This window comes from Sapajus apella, unplaced genomic scaffold (assembly GCF_009761245.1).
Source record: "Sapajus apella isolate SASKATOON/1434 unplaced genomic scaffold, GSC_monkey_1.0 scaffold46, whole genome shotgun sequence".
NCBI classification, from domain to species: Eukaryota; Metazoa; Chordata; class Mammalia; order Primates; family Cebidae; genus Sapajus; species Sapajus apella.
The window spans coordinates 19,047,167-19,062,135 of NW_022436986.1; the positions used below are offsets into that span (position 1 = coordinate 19,047,167).

Below are 14,969 nucleotides of genomic sequence, written 5' to 3' on the forward strand. Positions count from 1 at the left end.
GGGGGAGAGTAAGAGAAAGAGAGAGGAGAGAGAGGACAGAGAAGGGGAAAGTGCTATACACTTTTAAACAACCAGACCTTGTAAGAACTCACTGTCACAACAGCAAGGGAGAAACCCGCCCCCATGATCCAATGACTTCCCACCGGGCCCCACTTCCAACGCTTGGGATCACAATTCAACATGTGATTTGGGTGGGGACACAGAGCCAAACCGTATCAGTCAGCTAGTTGCATTGAGTTCCTTTCGAACAACTTCTCTCTTCTTCATTCTTTTGCTCATGGCCTTGCATCCATATGCCCCTCCACTGGACACTGTCCCTTCAAACAACTGGTTCACATTCTGCCCTCTTTATGGTTTCCTCCTGAGTACTTAACGAATACACTTTTAAACCAAATCTATTTCCCTATCAGCTCCCCCTTTTGCCTTGAAAAGGGAAAAGAAAGTTAGTCTTTTACCCTAAAAAGAAGCAAGTCCTTTATGCCAAGGAACCAAATACTTTTTCTTCTGGGAAAGCAGTCTTCATAAAACCACAAGATTCTTTTTTATTAAAAACTAGCAAAGCAGGGAAATGAAGTAAAGTAGCCACAAGGTGGCAGAATAGGAGAGATTTTATTTTCCTGCCGGAGCACTGATGAGGAAATGTGTGGAGTGGTACTGTCTTAGGAAGTCGCCTGTTGTGATATACTGCTAACTTAGTATATAAAAAAAATTAAGGGAAGAGGGAGGCAGGTTGAATGCTGCTAAAAAGTCAAGTAAAATAAGGACTGAAAATATGATTTAGTATCATATTTAGTATCATATCATGTCCATCTGATTTAGTATCCTGGAGATATCAGGTGGTCTTAGAAAGACCTGTACCTACGGGGAGCAGAGGCAGCAGCCTCGCCAAGATCTCTGCAATTGTCTGCTTGTATCTGTTCCTGCTCATCTACAGATGAGAGGGGAAGAATTCATAACTCCATTTTCTATCAGCTGCTTGGGATACAGTTGAAGCTGGTTGAGGGTAGCAAAGAGGAAGACGAACTGAATTGACACTTGACTGATGGGACCAGAGGCTGCAAGTGGAGCAAGGCACAGGGTTGCTCCCAACAGGTCAGCCAGAAGCTGAGCTGCATCCCACAGCCATCTAATGAGGGTGGAACTTCCTTTCTTCCATTGTGTGTATTGTGAGAAGGTTTCCGTGAGGGCATTACATGGTGGTTTATTTTTGTTATTTATATATAAATATAATTTGCAGTACAAATTACAGGATGGGTACACATTATGGTCCTTTTTAAAAATGGAAAAGTCTATGATTTTGACTTTGAGAAACGTGGCAATGGCTATGGGCTCTAATCTTCGTTTCATTGATTTCCATTCACGAGGGGAAACTGTCTCCTACACAGCTTTCAAAGCAAATGTGTAAGAGTGGAAATGAGTGTGATCACTTCACTTCACTGCTCAAAATCTCCAGTATCTTCCCATCACTCTGGAGATTTGGGATTGATGGACTTCCCACGGATTCTGAGATGCAGGGCAATCTGGAAATGAGTGTCTTAAATTTGGGGATTCTGAGATTTCAGGTGGATACCTTTGGGAGGAAGGTCTGTGAAATGGTTGGATGAGGAATATACTAAAATTTGGTGAAGACCAATGATTGACAGCATCTCTGGAACTGCAGGAGGCCTATGGGGGAGGGTGTTGGTAGGAGCTAAATGAATGGGCAGACTTGTGAGAAGTTAGTAAATTAGAGAACTATAGCTTTTAGTGATTGTGGGGGCCAGGGCCTCAGGTTTGAGGGATATTTTTAGGGAGTCAGTGTTGACAGTCTACAGGGGTCAGCAATTTGCTGTTTGTGGATTGTTTGGGATGTACAGAATTCAGAGGCTGGAGGAAGTTGTGGGATTCAGTGTTTGGAGGGGCCAGTGGTGGTCAGTGAACAGATACTTGTGGGAATTAGTGATTGGGGTTGCCTGTGGGTAATGGTGATTAGGATCTGTGGGGTCTATGCTTGGGATATTTCTTTGTTGGTGGAAGCTATGACAATCAGGAATTTACAGGAGGTACTGTGAAGTTAGTGATGTGAGTTATGTGAGAGTCCACTGTGATTTGGTCTTGGTTGATGGCTATAGAAGTCGATTATTGGAGAATTGCTGGATGTAAGTTTTGATAGCCTGTCAGGATCAATTTGGTGTTCAGTGGAAATCAGTGGTGAAGAAGAGTCTAGGATTCAGTTGAGAGGCTTCTGTGGATGTTGTGATTTAGGGGTGTATGAAAGCCTGCAGTCAGGGTATTTCTCTGGAATTGGGGATCTATGGTTTCAATGATTTCATGTGTGGGAGTGTTAACTGGAGGTATGTGATTTGAGAGTTTTTCAGGCATCAGTGAATGGGAGCCAGCATGGCTCACTAGTGAGGGATCTGTGAAGGGCAGTATCTGGAAGTTGTATGTTTACTGGCCTTTAAAGATAAATTGTATATTGTTGAGTGTGGGGTTGGGGGAACATGTTTCAAATGTTTTGTACTGTATCGTGCTATTTGGAAAAGAATTCAGTATCTCTGCAGTTGTTATCTCTGAATGTTGAGATCATGGGTAATTTGTTTTGGGTGAACATATTTTTCTAAGCATAATTATTAAAGTTTCTTGTGTAATGAATTTTTTTGTAAAGAGAAATTTATTGTACTGTAAAGACAACCTCTGCTGGTCATGATCATTTTTCTTTTTATGTTGGTTTACTTTATTAATTATACAAGATACATATTTTTATGTTCTACTTAAAAATGCAAGCAAACAGATGTGTATACAGCAATCATAACTCCTTTCTTGGACCCCAGTTTGATTTACCTCCACAAATATAACTATCATTAACAATTTGGTCTATATGTCTCAAGATTTTTTTAGTTGTTCACATATATGTACGTACGCATAGTTTTGTTTTATGTGAATTGGACTGTATTGTATGTATTGCTCTATAATTTGTTTTTTGTAAATAACAGAAGGTCTTAAGAGAAATTTCTATATCAGAATGTATAGACTTATTTCACTGTGTAGTATTTGATGGTGTAGCCTTCCATGTGTGGACATGCAGGGCTTTTATAGCAATCTATTGGGTAGGCATACAGTCTTGAGGAAGGAGCAGGCTGCCATCTTCGGAGTTTCGCAAGCTTCAGTGGTGATACCTCCATGTGCAGGAGGGACTGAGGTGATTAGTCTGGAGTGGACCCTGGCAAATAGCAGCAGCCCTATGGAAGAGTGGCCTGACTGCTTAAAAAACAGAAAGCAACAACCGCATCAACAAAAAAGACCCCACAAAAGCCCATTTAAAGGTTGGCAGCCTCAAAGATCAAAGGTGGATAAGCCCACAAAGATGAGAAAGAATCAACACAGAAACACTGAAAACTCAAAAAGCCAGAGTGTCTCTTCTCCTCCAATGGCCACAATGCCTCTCCAGCAAGGATATAGAACTAGGCTGAGGCTGAGAGGGATGAATTGATGGAAGTAGGCTCACCTTCTGCAAAAATTAACTCAACATGGATTAAAGACTTAAATGTAAAATCCAAAACCATAAAAACCCTAGAAGAAAATCTAAGCAATACTCTTCAGGACATAGGCATGAGCAAAGATTTCATGATGAAAATGCCAAAGGCAATAGCAACAAAAGCAAAAATTGACAAATGAGATCTAATTAAACTAAAGAGCTTCTGCACAGCAAAAGAAATTATCAACCTAGAGAATGGAAGAAATTTTTTTCAATCTATCCATCTGACAAAGGTCTAATATCCAGAATCTACAAGGAACTTAAACAAACTTACAAGAAAAAGCAAGCAACCTCATTAAAAATTTGTTAAAGGACATGAACAGACAAGAATGGATTGTGATGGGGCAAGAAAGGAAGAACCAGCAAATGCCTTTGCATATACATTTTGTATGTGTGTATATTTCTGTAATCCAGATTCCTAGAAGGTGAATTTTCTTGTCAAAAGGTAAGCACACTTTACCTTTAAATATATATCCAAACTGATTAAGTATCACCTCCCTGAAGAGCCTTCCATGACCCTGCCATCCAAGTTTGCATATCTGTTCTTTACTTTGAGGCACTCTATTTATTTTCTTCCTAGAACTGATAATAATGTGTAAGATTTTGTGTTAATTACTTTTATATTGTCTATCTTTTTGGTGGAGGCATGGCCTTGTCTTAGTCCCCATTATACTCATGACATAGTAGGCACTAAATGGAGATCTGGGCCACGTGTGGTGGCTCACACCTGTAATCTCAGCACTTTTGAAGGTTGGGTAGGAAAGACTGTTTGAGGCTAGTTGGAGACCAGCCTGGGTGACAGCATGAGACCCTACCTCTACGAAAAATTTAAAAATTAGCCCTGTGTTGTGGTGTGCACCTATAGTCTCAGCTACTCAGGAACTGAAGTGGGAGGACCCCTTGAGCCCAGAAGTTGGAAGCTTCAGTGAGCTCCCTCCACTCCATGATGGCGCCACTGCACTCAAGCCTGGGTAACAGAGTGAGGCCCTATCTCAAAAAAAAAGAGATGTTGAATAGATAATTTCTGGTATAGTTTGTATATTTGTCCACGCACAGGAAAAAAAAAAAAAAAAAAAGGCTGGGCACAGTGGCTCATGCCTGTAATCCCAGCACTGTGGGAGGCCGAGGCAGGAGGATCACCTGAGGTCAGGAGTTCAAGACCAGCCTGGCCAACATGCTGAAATCTCGTCTCTACTAAAAATATAAAAATTAGTTGAGCATAATGGTGCATGTCTGTAATCCCAGCTACTTGGGAGGCTGAGACAGGAGAATCGCTTGAACCCAGGAGGGGGAGGTTGCAGTGAGCCAAGATTGCACCACTTGGCTGTGCCACTGTACTCCAGCCTGGGCAACAGAGCAAGACTTCCTCTGAAAAGAAGGGGGAAGGAAAACAGGTCACACGCTACATCAGAATGACATTTTTAACAGGAACACTGGAAGCTAGAAAATTATAGAGAAATTGCCAGCTGGGTGCAGTGGCTCATGCCTATAATCCCAGGACTTTGGGATGCTGAGGTGGGTGGATTACCTGAGGTCAGCCTGGCCAACATGGCCAACATGGTGAAAACCCATCTCTACTGAAAATACAAAAAAGCCAGGCATGGTGGCGGGTGCCTGTAATCCCAGCTACTTGGGAGGTTGAGGCAGGAGAATCACTTGAACCCAGGAGGCAGAGGTTGCAGTGAGCCAAGATATGCCATTGCACTCCAGCCTGGGCAACCAGAGTGAAACTCTGTCTCAAAAAAAAAAAAAAAAAAAAGAAATTATAGAGAAATTCCTTCAAATCTTTCTGGAAAAATTATTTTAAACCTAGAGTTATTTATTTATTTTGTTTTTCTGTTTTTTATACACTGCCAACATCTGTATTTAACCTAGAGTTCTATATCCAGCCAAACTATCAATCATGTGTAAGAGTGGAACAATTTTACATATGAAAAGTTGAAAAATTTACTTCAGTGTATCCTTTCTTGGGAAGTTGCTGGAGGAATAAATTCATGAAATGAGGATAGAAACTAAGAGAAAGAAAGATCTGGGATCCAGGAAATAGGAGGTGATACAGAAGAGAGAAGTAAAGGGAACTCCTAGGATAACAGGAAAGTCCTGGGGCTGGGCATGGTGGCTCACGCCTGGAATCCCAGCAATTTGGGAGGCCAAGGTGGGCACATTATTTGAGGTCAGGAGTTCGAGATCAGCCTGACCAACACGGTGAAACCCTGTCTCTCCTAAAATTAACAAAAAAAATTAGCCAGATATGGTGGTACACACCTGTAGTCCCAGCTACTTGGGAGGCAGGAGAATCACTTGAACTGGGGAGGCAGAGGTTGCAGTGAGCCGAGATCGCATCACTGCACTCCAGCCTAGGTAACAGGGTGACAGAGGGAGACTCTGCCAAAAAAAAAAAAAAAAGTCCCAAGATGAAATTGGGCACAAGCACAAATAGCTGACTGAAGAAGGTGAAGAGCTTCCTCTCCAGTTGAATGTGTCGCAATGTTGAAAAGAAGGAAATGGTGGGAAAAAGAGGAGGGAAAGAAATTACAAGGAAATAAATACATGAGGATTTTGCCTTATATATTAGTTCTACTGCCTTTGTGTTTTATACATCACCAATATCTGCTTTTATTATTTTGTTTCTTTTGTTTTTATATGAATGTTTTTACTAGTTTTTTGAGTTGAGAATTTAATTCATTTTTAAAATTTTCTCCTATTTTAATGGAAATTCCACGGAGTCTGAATTCTGATTCCCTTCATGCCCCTGCCAGACTAGCAAGAGGTCTTGCTGGCCCCAGGTTCTAGGCATGCAAAAATGAGAGGCAAAAACTGCCAGGCAAATCAGCAGCTGCAGTGAGAGGCAGGGCTCTGGGAAGCTGGAGTTGAAGGTTAGTGGCAGCTAGGTGAGACAGAACACTTGTAAGTGAGGCCATAGTTGGCTTTTGATATGACTTGAAGCCTGGTCTAATAATTTTACCAAACTAAGATGGAGAGGGCAGCGTCCCACTCACTCTTTTCTGTCCCTCTCTCTGTACCCCACTCTCACCAAGCCCAGGCAGCAGGCCGAAGAGGCCAGTCAAGAAACCTCTGCAGGTGCCACAAAGGAAATGAGACCATGAAAAGAAAGTGAAGAGGCCACCATGCCCAACCAAGGGAGAGGAAAGGATAAACAAGACCGTACCAGGGCAAGAGAGCAGATAGCACTGCAGAGGGCACAAGACCCTGGACTCAGCTTTTGGAGAGTGACAGGATGTGTGAGTGTGTGCATATGCCCATGTGTCTGTGCACTCCTCTCTCATTTTATTTTATTTTAGATGGAGTCTCTCTCTGTCTCCCATGATGGAGTGCAGTGGTGTGATCTCAGTTCACTGCAATCTCTGCCTCCTAGGTTCAAGCAATTCTCCTGCCCCAGCTTTCAGAGTAGCTGGGACTATAATTGCATGCCACCACACCCAGCTAATGTTTTCTATGTTTAGTAGAGACGGGGTTTCACCATGTTTGCCAGGATGGTCCCGATCTGACCTCATGATCCACCTGCCTTGGTTTCTCAAAGCGTTGGGATTATAGCATGAGCCACCATGCCAGGCCTCTTCCCTCTTACTAGGAGTATGAGTTGCCTCTGAGGCTAAGCATGGAGCTGTGGGATCATGGGAAGGTGAGATTGGCCTGAAGTCCTCATGGGTGCGATTTATAAAGGCATCCAGGGCTTGCCACAGACTCCTATTGAAGCTGGGAACAGCCAGCTACAACCTGGGTCCCAGAAGAAATCACAAGAAAATTTAAAAATGTTCAGGCCAATTAAATGACAGCAAACACACTACATCAAAATTTGTGGGTGCAGCTAATGCAGTATTTAGAGGAAATGTTATAGTTTTAAATATTTATAATTGAAAAAAAGAAAAGTTTCAAATCAATGACCTAACATCTCACCCTATGACGCCTGGAAAAAAAGAGCAAAGTAAACTAAAAATAAATAGAGGTGGTAGGTGTCCATGAGCATGGCCTCCCTGGCTCCCCTTCTTTCACTCCTTGGTGCCCCTCAGTATCCCTAGTGTCAAAGTGCAGTCTCTGGCACATCCTTTCTTGAGGGAGGAGGCAGCATAGTGCAGGGAGCCTCTTGTTGTGGTTGGGCATTGGGGGACTGGGAGGGAACATGACTGTATGTGCTGGGATAACAGTTCTTTTAAAGCCCAAACTCCGCTACAGTTCTTTTAAAGCCCAAACTCCACAAGTTGATGGCTTTTCCCGTTAGGAATCTTTTCAACCTGGACCATTTTCTTTTTGAGAAAAGGAGTAAGATTGAGGAAACACCAAAATACTCCTTAAAACCCCCCTAGCCTTGCCCTGCTTCATTATTGTTATTATTATTATTTAGTGCTCAATAGGAGAATGCTGAAGGGGAAGTTAGCAGGGCATGCACCCCGGGTTCAGACAGAACTGAAAAAAAAGAAAAAAAAAAAAAAAGGATTTTAGTATTCCAAAACTCCAGAAAATGAAGAAAACAAAGTATATTATATTTCAAGAATCAAAGAGGAATACAGTATATTAATCTCTCTTCTGATAGTGATGATGTTGTTTACCCAGATTGCTCCAATACAGCTCAAGAGAAAAATTCAACAAAAACACAATGATTATTGTCTGTGAACCATCTGAAGATGGAGTCCCAAAACCTTCCTACCATAGCAAGTATTAGAAGGTGTTAAAGATGCCATACTTCCAGACTTGAAGAAATTTTTTCCAAGAAGTGACAATGGTTTTATTAAGGTTATACCCTTTTATGGTAATTGATTGTTGTAGCTGTAATGATTAAAATATCTCCTATATCCAGTGCTATTGTTGGATAGCAGTTTTTCTAGAAATATCTGATATTTAAAGATAAGTACTGAATATTACTTTATGTAATTAAATAAATGTAAATACTAGAGATTAAATGAAGGATATATTAATGTTGAGAGCAGACATAAATTAAATGGAAGACAGATAAATAGGAGATAAAACGAACAAAGCCAAAAGTTTATTTTTTTAAATATCAACAAAATTGATAAACCCCTAGTTAGGCTGATCACACAAAAAACATAGAGGTCACAAATTACCGATATCAGTAGAGAAAGAGGGGTTAACACTAGCTATTCTTACAGATATTTGAAGGATAATAAGAGAATATTATATCAACTGTATGTAAACAAATTTAATTTCTTGGACTAAATGGGAAAATTCCTTTAAAATACAACTTTAAAAATCTCTCAGTGTATTAAACAAAATCTAAATAGCCTTATGCTTATTAAGTAATCTGAATTTGCTACAAAAACCCACCCCACAAAGAAAACTCTACTGATAAATTCTATCAAACACTCAAGGAAAAGATTATGCCAGTCTTACACAAACTATTTCTGACAATAAAGGAATAGTTCTCAATTCATTTTATGAGGCCAGGATAACTCTAATAATAAAACTTGAAATAGTGTTGCAAACAAAATTTAAAGATCAATGTGCTTCAGGAAGATACATGCAAAAATTCTTAATGTAATGTCAAGTCAAATCCAACAGCATGTTAAAGGATAATGCATTATGACCAAGTGTGGGGCTTTAGCCAGGAATACAGGTTGTTTTAACATTTGAAAATCAGTGTAATTCACCATATTGAAATAATAAAGGTGAGCTCTCTAGATTCCACCTCTCTGGGCAGGGTATCCATGAAGGAAAGGCAGCAGCCTCAGTCGGAGGCTTACAGATAAAACTCCCATCTCCTTGGGACAGAGCACCTGGGGGAAGGGGTGGCTGTGGGCACAGCTTCAGCAGATTTAAAAGTCCCTGCCTACTGGCTCTGAAGAGAGCAGCGGATCTCCCAGCACAGTGCTTGAGCTCTGCTAAGGGACAGACTGCCTCCCCAGGCAGGCCCCTGACTCCAGTGCCTCCTTCAGGAGAGACACCTCCCAGAAGAGGTTGACAGGAACTCATACAGGAGAGCTCCAGCTGGTATCTGGTGGGTGCCTCTTTGGGACAAAGCTTCCAGAAGAAGGGGCAGGCAGCAACCTTTGCTGTTCTGCAGCCTCTGCTGATGATACCCAGGTGAACAGGGTCTGGAGTGGACCTCCAGCAAACTCCAACAGAGCCCCTCTGGAGAAGAGGGGCCTGACTGTTGGAAGAAAAACTAACAAACAGAAAGCAATAGCACCAACATCAACAAAAAAGGATGACCACGCCAAAACCCCTTGTGAAGGTCACCAATATCGGAGACCAAACGTAGATAAATCCATGAAGATGAGGGGAAAAAACAGTGCAAAAGGCTGAGAATTCCAAAAACCAGAATTCCTCTTCTCCTCCAAAGGATCACAACTCCTTGCCAGCAAGGGAGCAAAACTGGATGGTGGAGTTTGACAAGCTGACAGAAGTAGGCTTCAATAGGTAGATAATAACAAACTCCTCTGAGCTAAAGGAACATGTTCTAACCCAATGCAAGGAAGTTAAGAACCTTGATATAAGGTTACAGGAACTGCTAACTAGAATAATCAGTTTAGAGAAGAACACAAATGACCTGATGGAGCTGAAAAACACAGCATGAGAACTTCGTAAAGCATACACAAGTATCAATAGCCAAATTGATCAAGTGGAAGAAAAGATATCAGAGATTGAAGATCAATTTAATGAAATAAAGTGTGAAGACAAGATTAGAGGGGAAAAAAAGAATGCAAAGGAATGAACAAAGCATCCGAGAACTATGGGACTATGTGAAAAGACCAAACCTACATTTGATTGGTGTCCCTGAAAGTGATGGGGAGAATGGAACCAAGCTGAAAATGACACTTCAGGATATTATCCAGGAGAACTACCTCAACCTAGCAAGGCAGGCCAACATGCAAATTCAGGAAATACAGAGAACACCACAAAGATACTCCTTGAGAAGAGCAACCCCAAGACACATAATCGTCAGATTCACCAAGGCTGAAATGAAGGAGAAAATGTTAAGGGCAGCCAGAGAGAAAGGGTGGATTACCCACAAAGGGAAGCCTATCAGACTAACGGGAGATCTCTCTGCGGAAACCCTACAATCCTGAAGAGAGTGGGGGCCAATATTCAACATTCTTAAAGAAGGAATTTCCAACCCAGAATTTCATATCCCACCAAACTAAGCTTCTTAAGTGAAGGAAAAATAAAATCCTTTACAGACAAGCAAATGCTAAGGGATTTTGTCACAACCAGGCCTGCCTTACAAGAGCTCCTGAAGGAAGCACTAAATATGGAAAGGAAAAACCAGTAACAGCCACTGCAAAAACATAACAAAATGTAAAGACCATCATCACTATGAAGAAACTGCATCAACTAATGGGCAAAATAATCAGCTAGCATCTAATCACGGGATCAGACTCACATATAACATAACAATATTAACCTTAAATGTAAATGAGCTAAATGCCCAATTAAAAGACACAGGCTAGCAAACAGGATAAAGAGTCCAGATCCAATGTGCTGTATTCGGGAGACCCATCTCGCATGCAAAGACTCACGGGATCAAAATAAAAGGATGGAGGATGATTTACCAGGCAGATTGAGAGCAAAAAAAAGCAGGGGTTGCAATCTTAGTCTCTGATAAAACAGAATTTAAAACAACAAATATCAAAAAGGACAAAGAAGGGCAATGCAACAAGCAGAGTTAACTGTCCTAAATATGTATGTACCCAATACAAGGGCACCCAGATTCATACAACAAGTTCTTAGAAACCTAGAAAGAGACTTAGACTTATCCTTTACCTCCAAAATTACTTAGGAACTTAAATTTCTAAATCATGTTAGGGTGCTACTTTTAGTTGTTGTTCATATCTATTTTTACAGCATTGTACTGAAAAAAAAAATTAGGGAGGGCCTGAATATTTTCCTCTGAGAATTTGTTGCAATTTTCTTTGTAGCCGTATATACAGTTCACTAAAAATATTACATAAATCTTGGAAAATAATGCATAGTGTCTTTGTGGGAGAAAACATTTGTCTATGGCTATTAATGAAATCTGTCAGTTTTATTTTCCAGCCCTCTATAAAAGTGTTTCCGGAACACTGAAATATAACATAAGACTTAACTAAACAAAAAAGGGATTGTGTATACAGTGAACGATTTTCATTATCCTACTAAAATTTATGTGTACTTCAAAAGGCTTTTGATTATAAGCAAACATATATATTTTAATAAATTACCTCTGAAAATAACTTTCTAAATATGTCTTTAAAAAACAAACCTCGGCCGGGCGCGGTGGCTCAAGCCTGTAATCCCAGCACTTTGGGAGGCCGAGGCGGGTGGATCACGAGGTCAAGAGATCAAGACCATCCTGGTCAACATGGTGAAACCCCGTCTCTACTACAAATACAAAAATTCAGCTGGGCATGGTGGCGTGTGCCTGTAATCCCAGCTACTCAGGAGGCTGAGGCAGGAGAATTTGCCTGAACCCAGGAGGCGGAGGTTGCGGTGAGCCGAGATCGCGCCATTGCACTCCAGCCTGGGTAACAAGAGCGAAACTCCGTCTCAAAAAAAAAAAAAAAAAAAAAAAAAAAAACCTCAGTTTTGAATGAACACTTCCATTATCACTTTCTCTTTCAATAACACCTTTTGTAGATTAAAAGAATAGCCTTTCTTCTCAGTACAAATAGTATAATATTAAGTAAATGAGTGTTTTTCCTGAAGTTATTCCTCACATAACAATCCTAGAGTTTCTTGCATGTATTTGCTTATGTTTAGTAAGAGCTGAGCTTAAGCTGAAAGATTTCCCACATTCATTACACTGGTAGAGTTTCGCTCCTGTATTCGTCCTCTGATGTCGAATTAGTGAGTTTCTACAGCAAAACAGTTTCTGACATTTCTTACATAGGGTTTCACACCAGAATGAATCTTTAGATGCTCATTAAGTTGTGTACTTCGACTGAAGGTTTTTCCACATTCTTTACAACCACAAGGCTTCTCTCCGGTATAAGTTCTCTGGTGTTCAGTAAGATGTGCACTCTGATTGAAGGCCTTTCCACATGCATTACACTCATAGGGTTTTTCTCCAGTATGAATTCTTTGATGTTGAATGAAGGCTGGGGTATGGCTTAATGCTTTCCCACATTCATTTCATTGATATGGTTTCTCTCCTGTGTGGGTTCTCTGATGTCGGATTAGTGACATACTGTGACAAAAAACTTTCCGACATTCCTTACACTGGTAGGATTTTTTCCCCAGAATGAATTCCCTGATGTTCAATTAGGTGGCTGCTGTGGCTGAAGGTTTTTCCACATTCAATACATTCATATGGTTTCTTTCCAGTATGAATTCTATGATGTTGAGTGAGGGCAGAGATATGACTGAAGGCCTTCCCACATTCATTACAAGGATAGGGTTTTTCTCCAGTATGGATTCTATCATGATTTCTAAGGGATGACCTATGACTAAAGGCTTTTTCACATTCATTACACTCATAAGGTTTCTCCCCAGTATGGGCTCTTTGATGCTGAATAAGTTTAGTGCTCTAAAAGCTTTCCTACATTCATTGCATTCATAAGGTTTCTCTCCAGTATGTATTCTTTGATATTGGATAAGGTTAGTGTTCCAGGTGAAGGATTTACCACCTATTTTACATTCATAAGGTTTCTCTCCAACATGTGTTTTCTGATGCTGGATCAAGGATTCAATACAAGTGTGGCCTTTCCCACATTCAGTACAGAGGTATGGTTTCACTGTCATACAAATTTTCTTAGATTCCATCAGTACTGGACTATGTTTTCACATTTATTTATTTTTAAATTTTTGTGGGTATGTAAAGATGTTGGCTTTACATTTATTTCCAGAATAAGTAAAGTTTGAGATACATTATTTATCTCAATGTTGGCTTTACATTTATTTCTAGAATAAGCAAATTTGAGATACTAATGCAATATTTCTTATATCTGATAAATTATTTTTCAATCGTGAGTTGCCTTTTGAAAAAATCAACTACAGCAGAATTATGCTTCAGGTTCCTACCATTGATGTCACAGTTATAGTAGTCCTGCCTTATCCACAGTTCCACTTTCCATGATTTCAGTTGTCCATGGGCAATTGTGGTCAAAAATTATTATATGGAAAATTCCAGAAATAAACAATTTATAACTTTTAAATGGTGTGATTTTCTGGGTACTGTGATGAAATCTTGTGTGATCTGCTCTGTCCTGCCTGGGATGTGAATCATCTCTTTGTCCAGTGTATCCACACTATATATACGACCCATCCATTGGTCACAGTAGCTCGTACTAACAACCTGGTTAGGGTTTGGTACATCAGTGATTTCAGATATCTTCTGAGTGGTCTCAGAGTGTACCCCCCATGAATAAGTGGAGACTACTGTCTGAGGTCCTTTTCTTATAAAAACTCTCAGTTGTTTAAAAAGCTTTGATCTTTGATTAAATGTTTCCCTTGTTATATTCATGATCTTCCTTTTGAATTGCTTTTTCTTGTAATCTGGTGATACTGGTGTTTCTGAAACTGGTCTTCAAATTCCAGTTCTTCTAATGTGCACTATTAGGAACCATCATTTGAAAAAAAATTCTAACATCATATGATGGCATTATTTGGTTTTCAGAAATTTTCTTCTTTGGAGTAGATGCTCTGACTTTGGATATAGTATCCAGGATTAAGTAGAAGATATTATCTTTTCCCTCTGAAATACAAAGGCAGAAAACAAGATTCATTCATCAGTTGCAGAAAATAGTAATAAAACAGTACTATGATAAAATGTAAGATTTTTCAATATAGGTACTGATTAATAGGGAAGTTTAAATGTGAAATGAATCCATACATATGTCCGAAGCACAGAGTTTCTCTACTCACAACATTTCTGACAAGCTGTATAGCAAGGACAACATTTTTTTTCTTTCTATAACTCATACTAACACTTCTGTGTGCAAATGTGTGGGGGTTTTTTTCCTATTCTTACCAATTCTCCAACTCTCTGGACAGCGACTGGATGTCCTACAATTTACTTTAATTCCAACACTACCTATCTGGAATAAGCATTATATCCCTCAAGTTAAAGGGCTTAGTCCCACAAGACTCCCTCCACTTCAGATGATAATCACAAACTGGTCCTCCCATACTTTTGAACGACTGGCTATAAGTTGAGGGTTCTTATAACCCCTGCCTCCTCTAGTTCAATAATTTGCTAGAATGGCTCACAGAACGCAGGAAAACACTTTACTTACATTTCCCAGTTTATTATAAAGGATACAACTCAGGATCAGCCATTCAGAAAGAGATGCACAGGGCAAGGTAAGCAGAAGGGAAAGGAGTATAGAGCAGAGCTTCCATGCCATCTCTGGCCATGCTACCCTTTCAGCCCTTGATGTGTTCACCAACATGGAAGCTCATCAAATATCACTGTGCATGAGTTTTTACAGAGCTTGATCTCCATCCCCACATCTTCCTTCCCAGAGGCTGGTGGGTGGAGTTGAAAGTTCCAACCCTCTAG

General features: G+C 40.3%; 1 protein-coding gene across 1 annotated transcript; it reads right to left on the reverse strand.

The window, feature by feature from the left end:
* Nucleotides 1–12,044: 12,044 nt before the first annotated feature.
* On the reverse strand, nt 12,045–14,969 carry ZNF883 (zinc finger protein 883). Its single transcript, XM_032240380.1, is given in 4 exon segments — nt 12,045–12,358; nt 12,361–12,700; nt 12,702–12,997; nt 13,000–14,969. Coding segments are annotated over 4 exon segments (1,044 nt in total). The 5' UTR covers nt 13,232–14,969; the 3' UTR covers nt 12,045–12,182.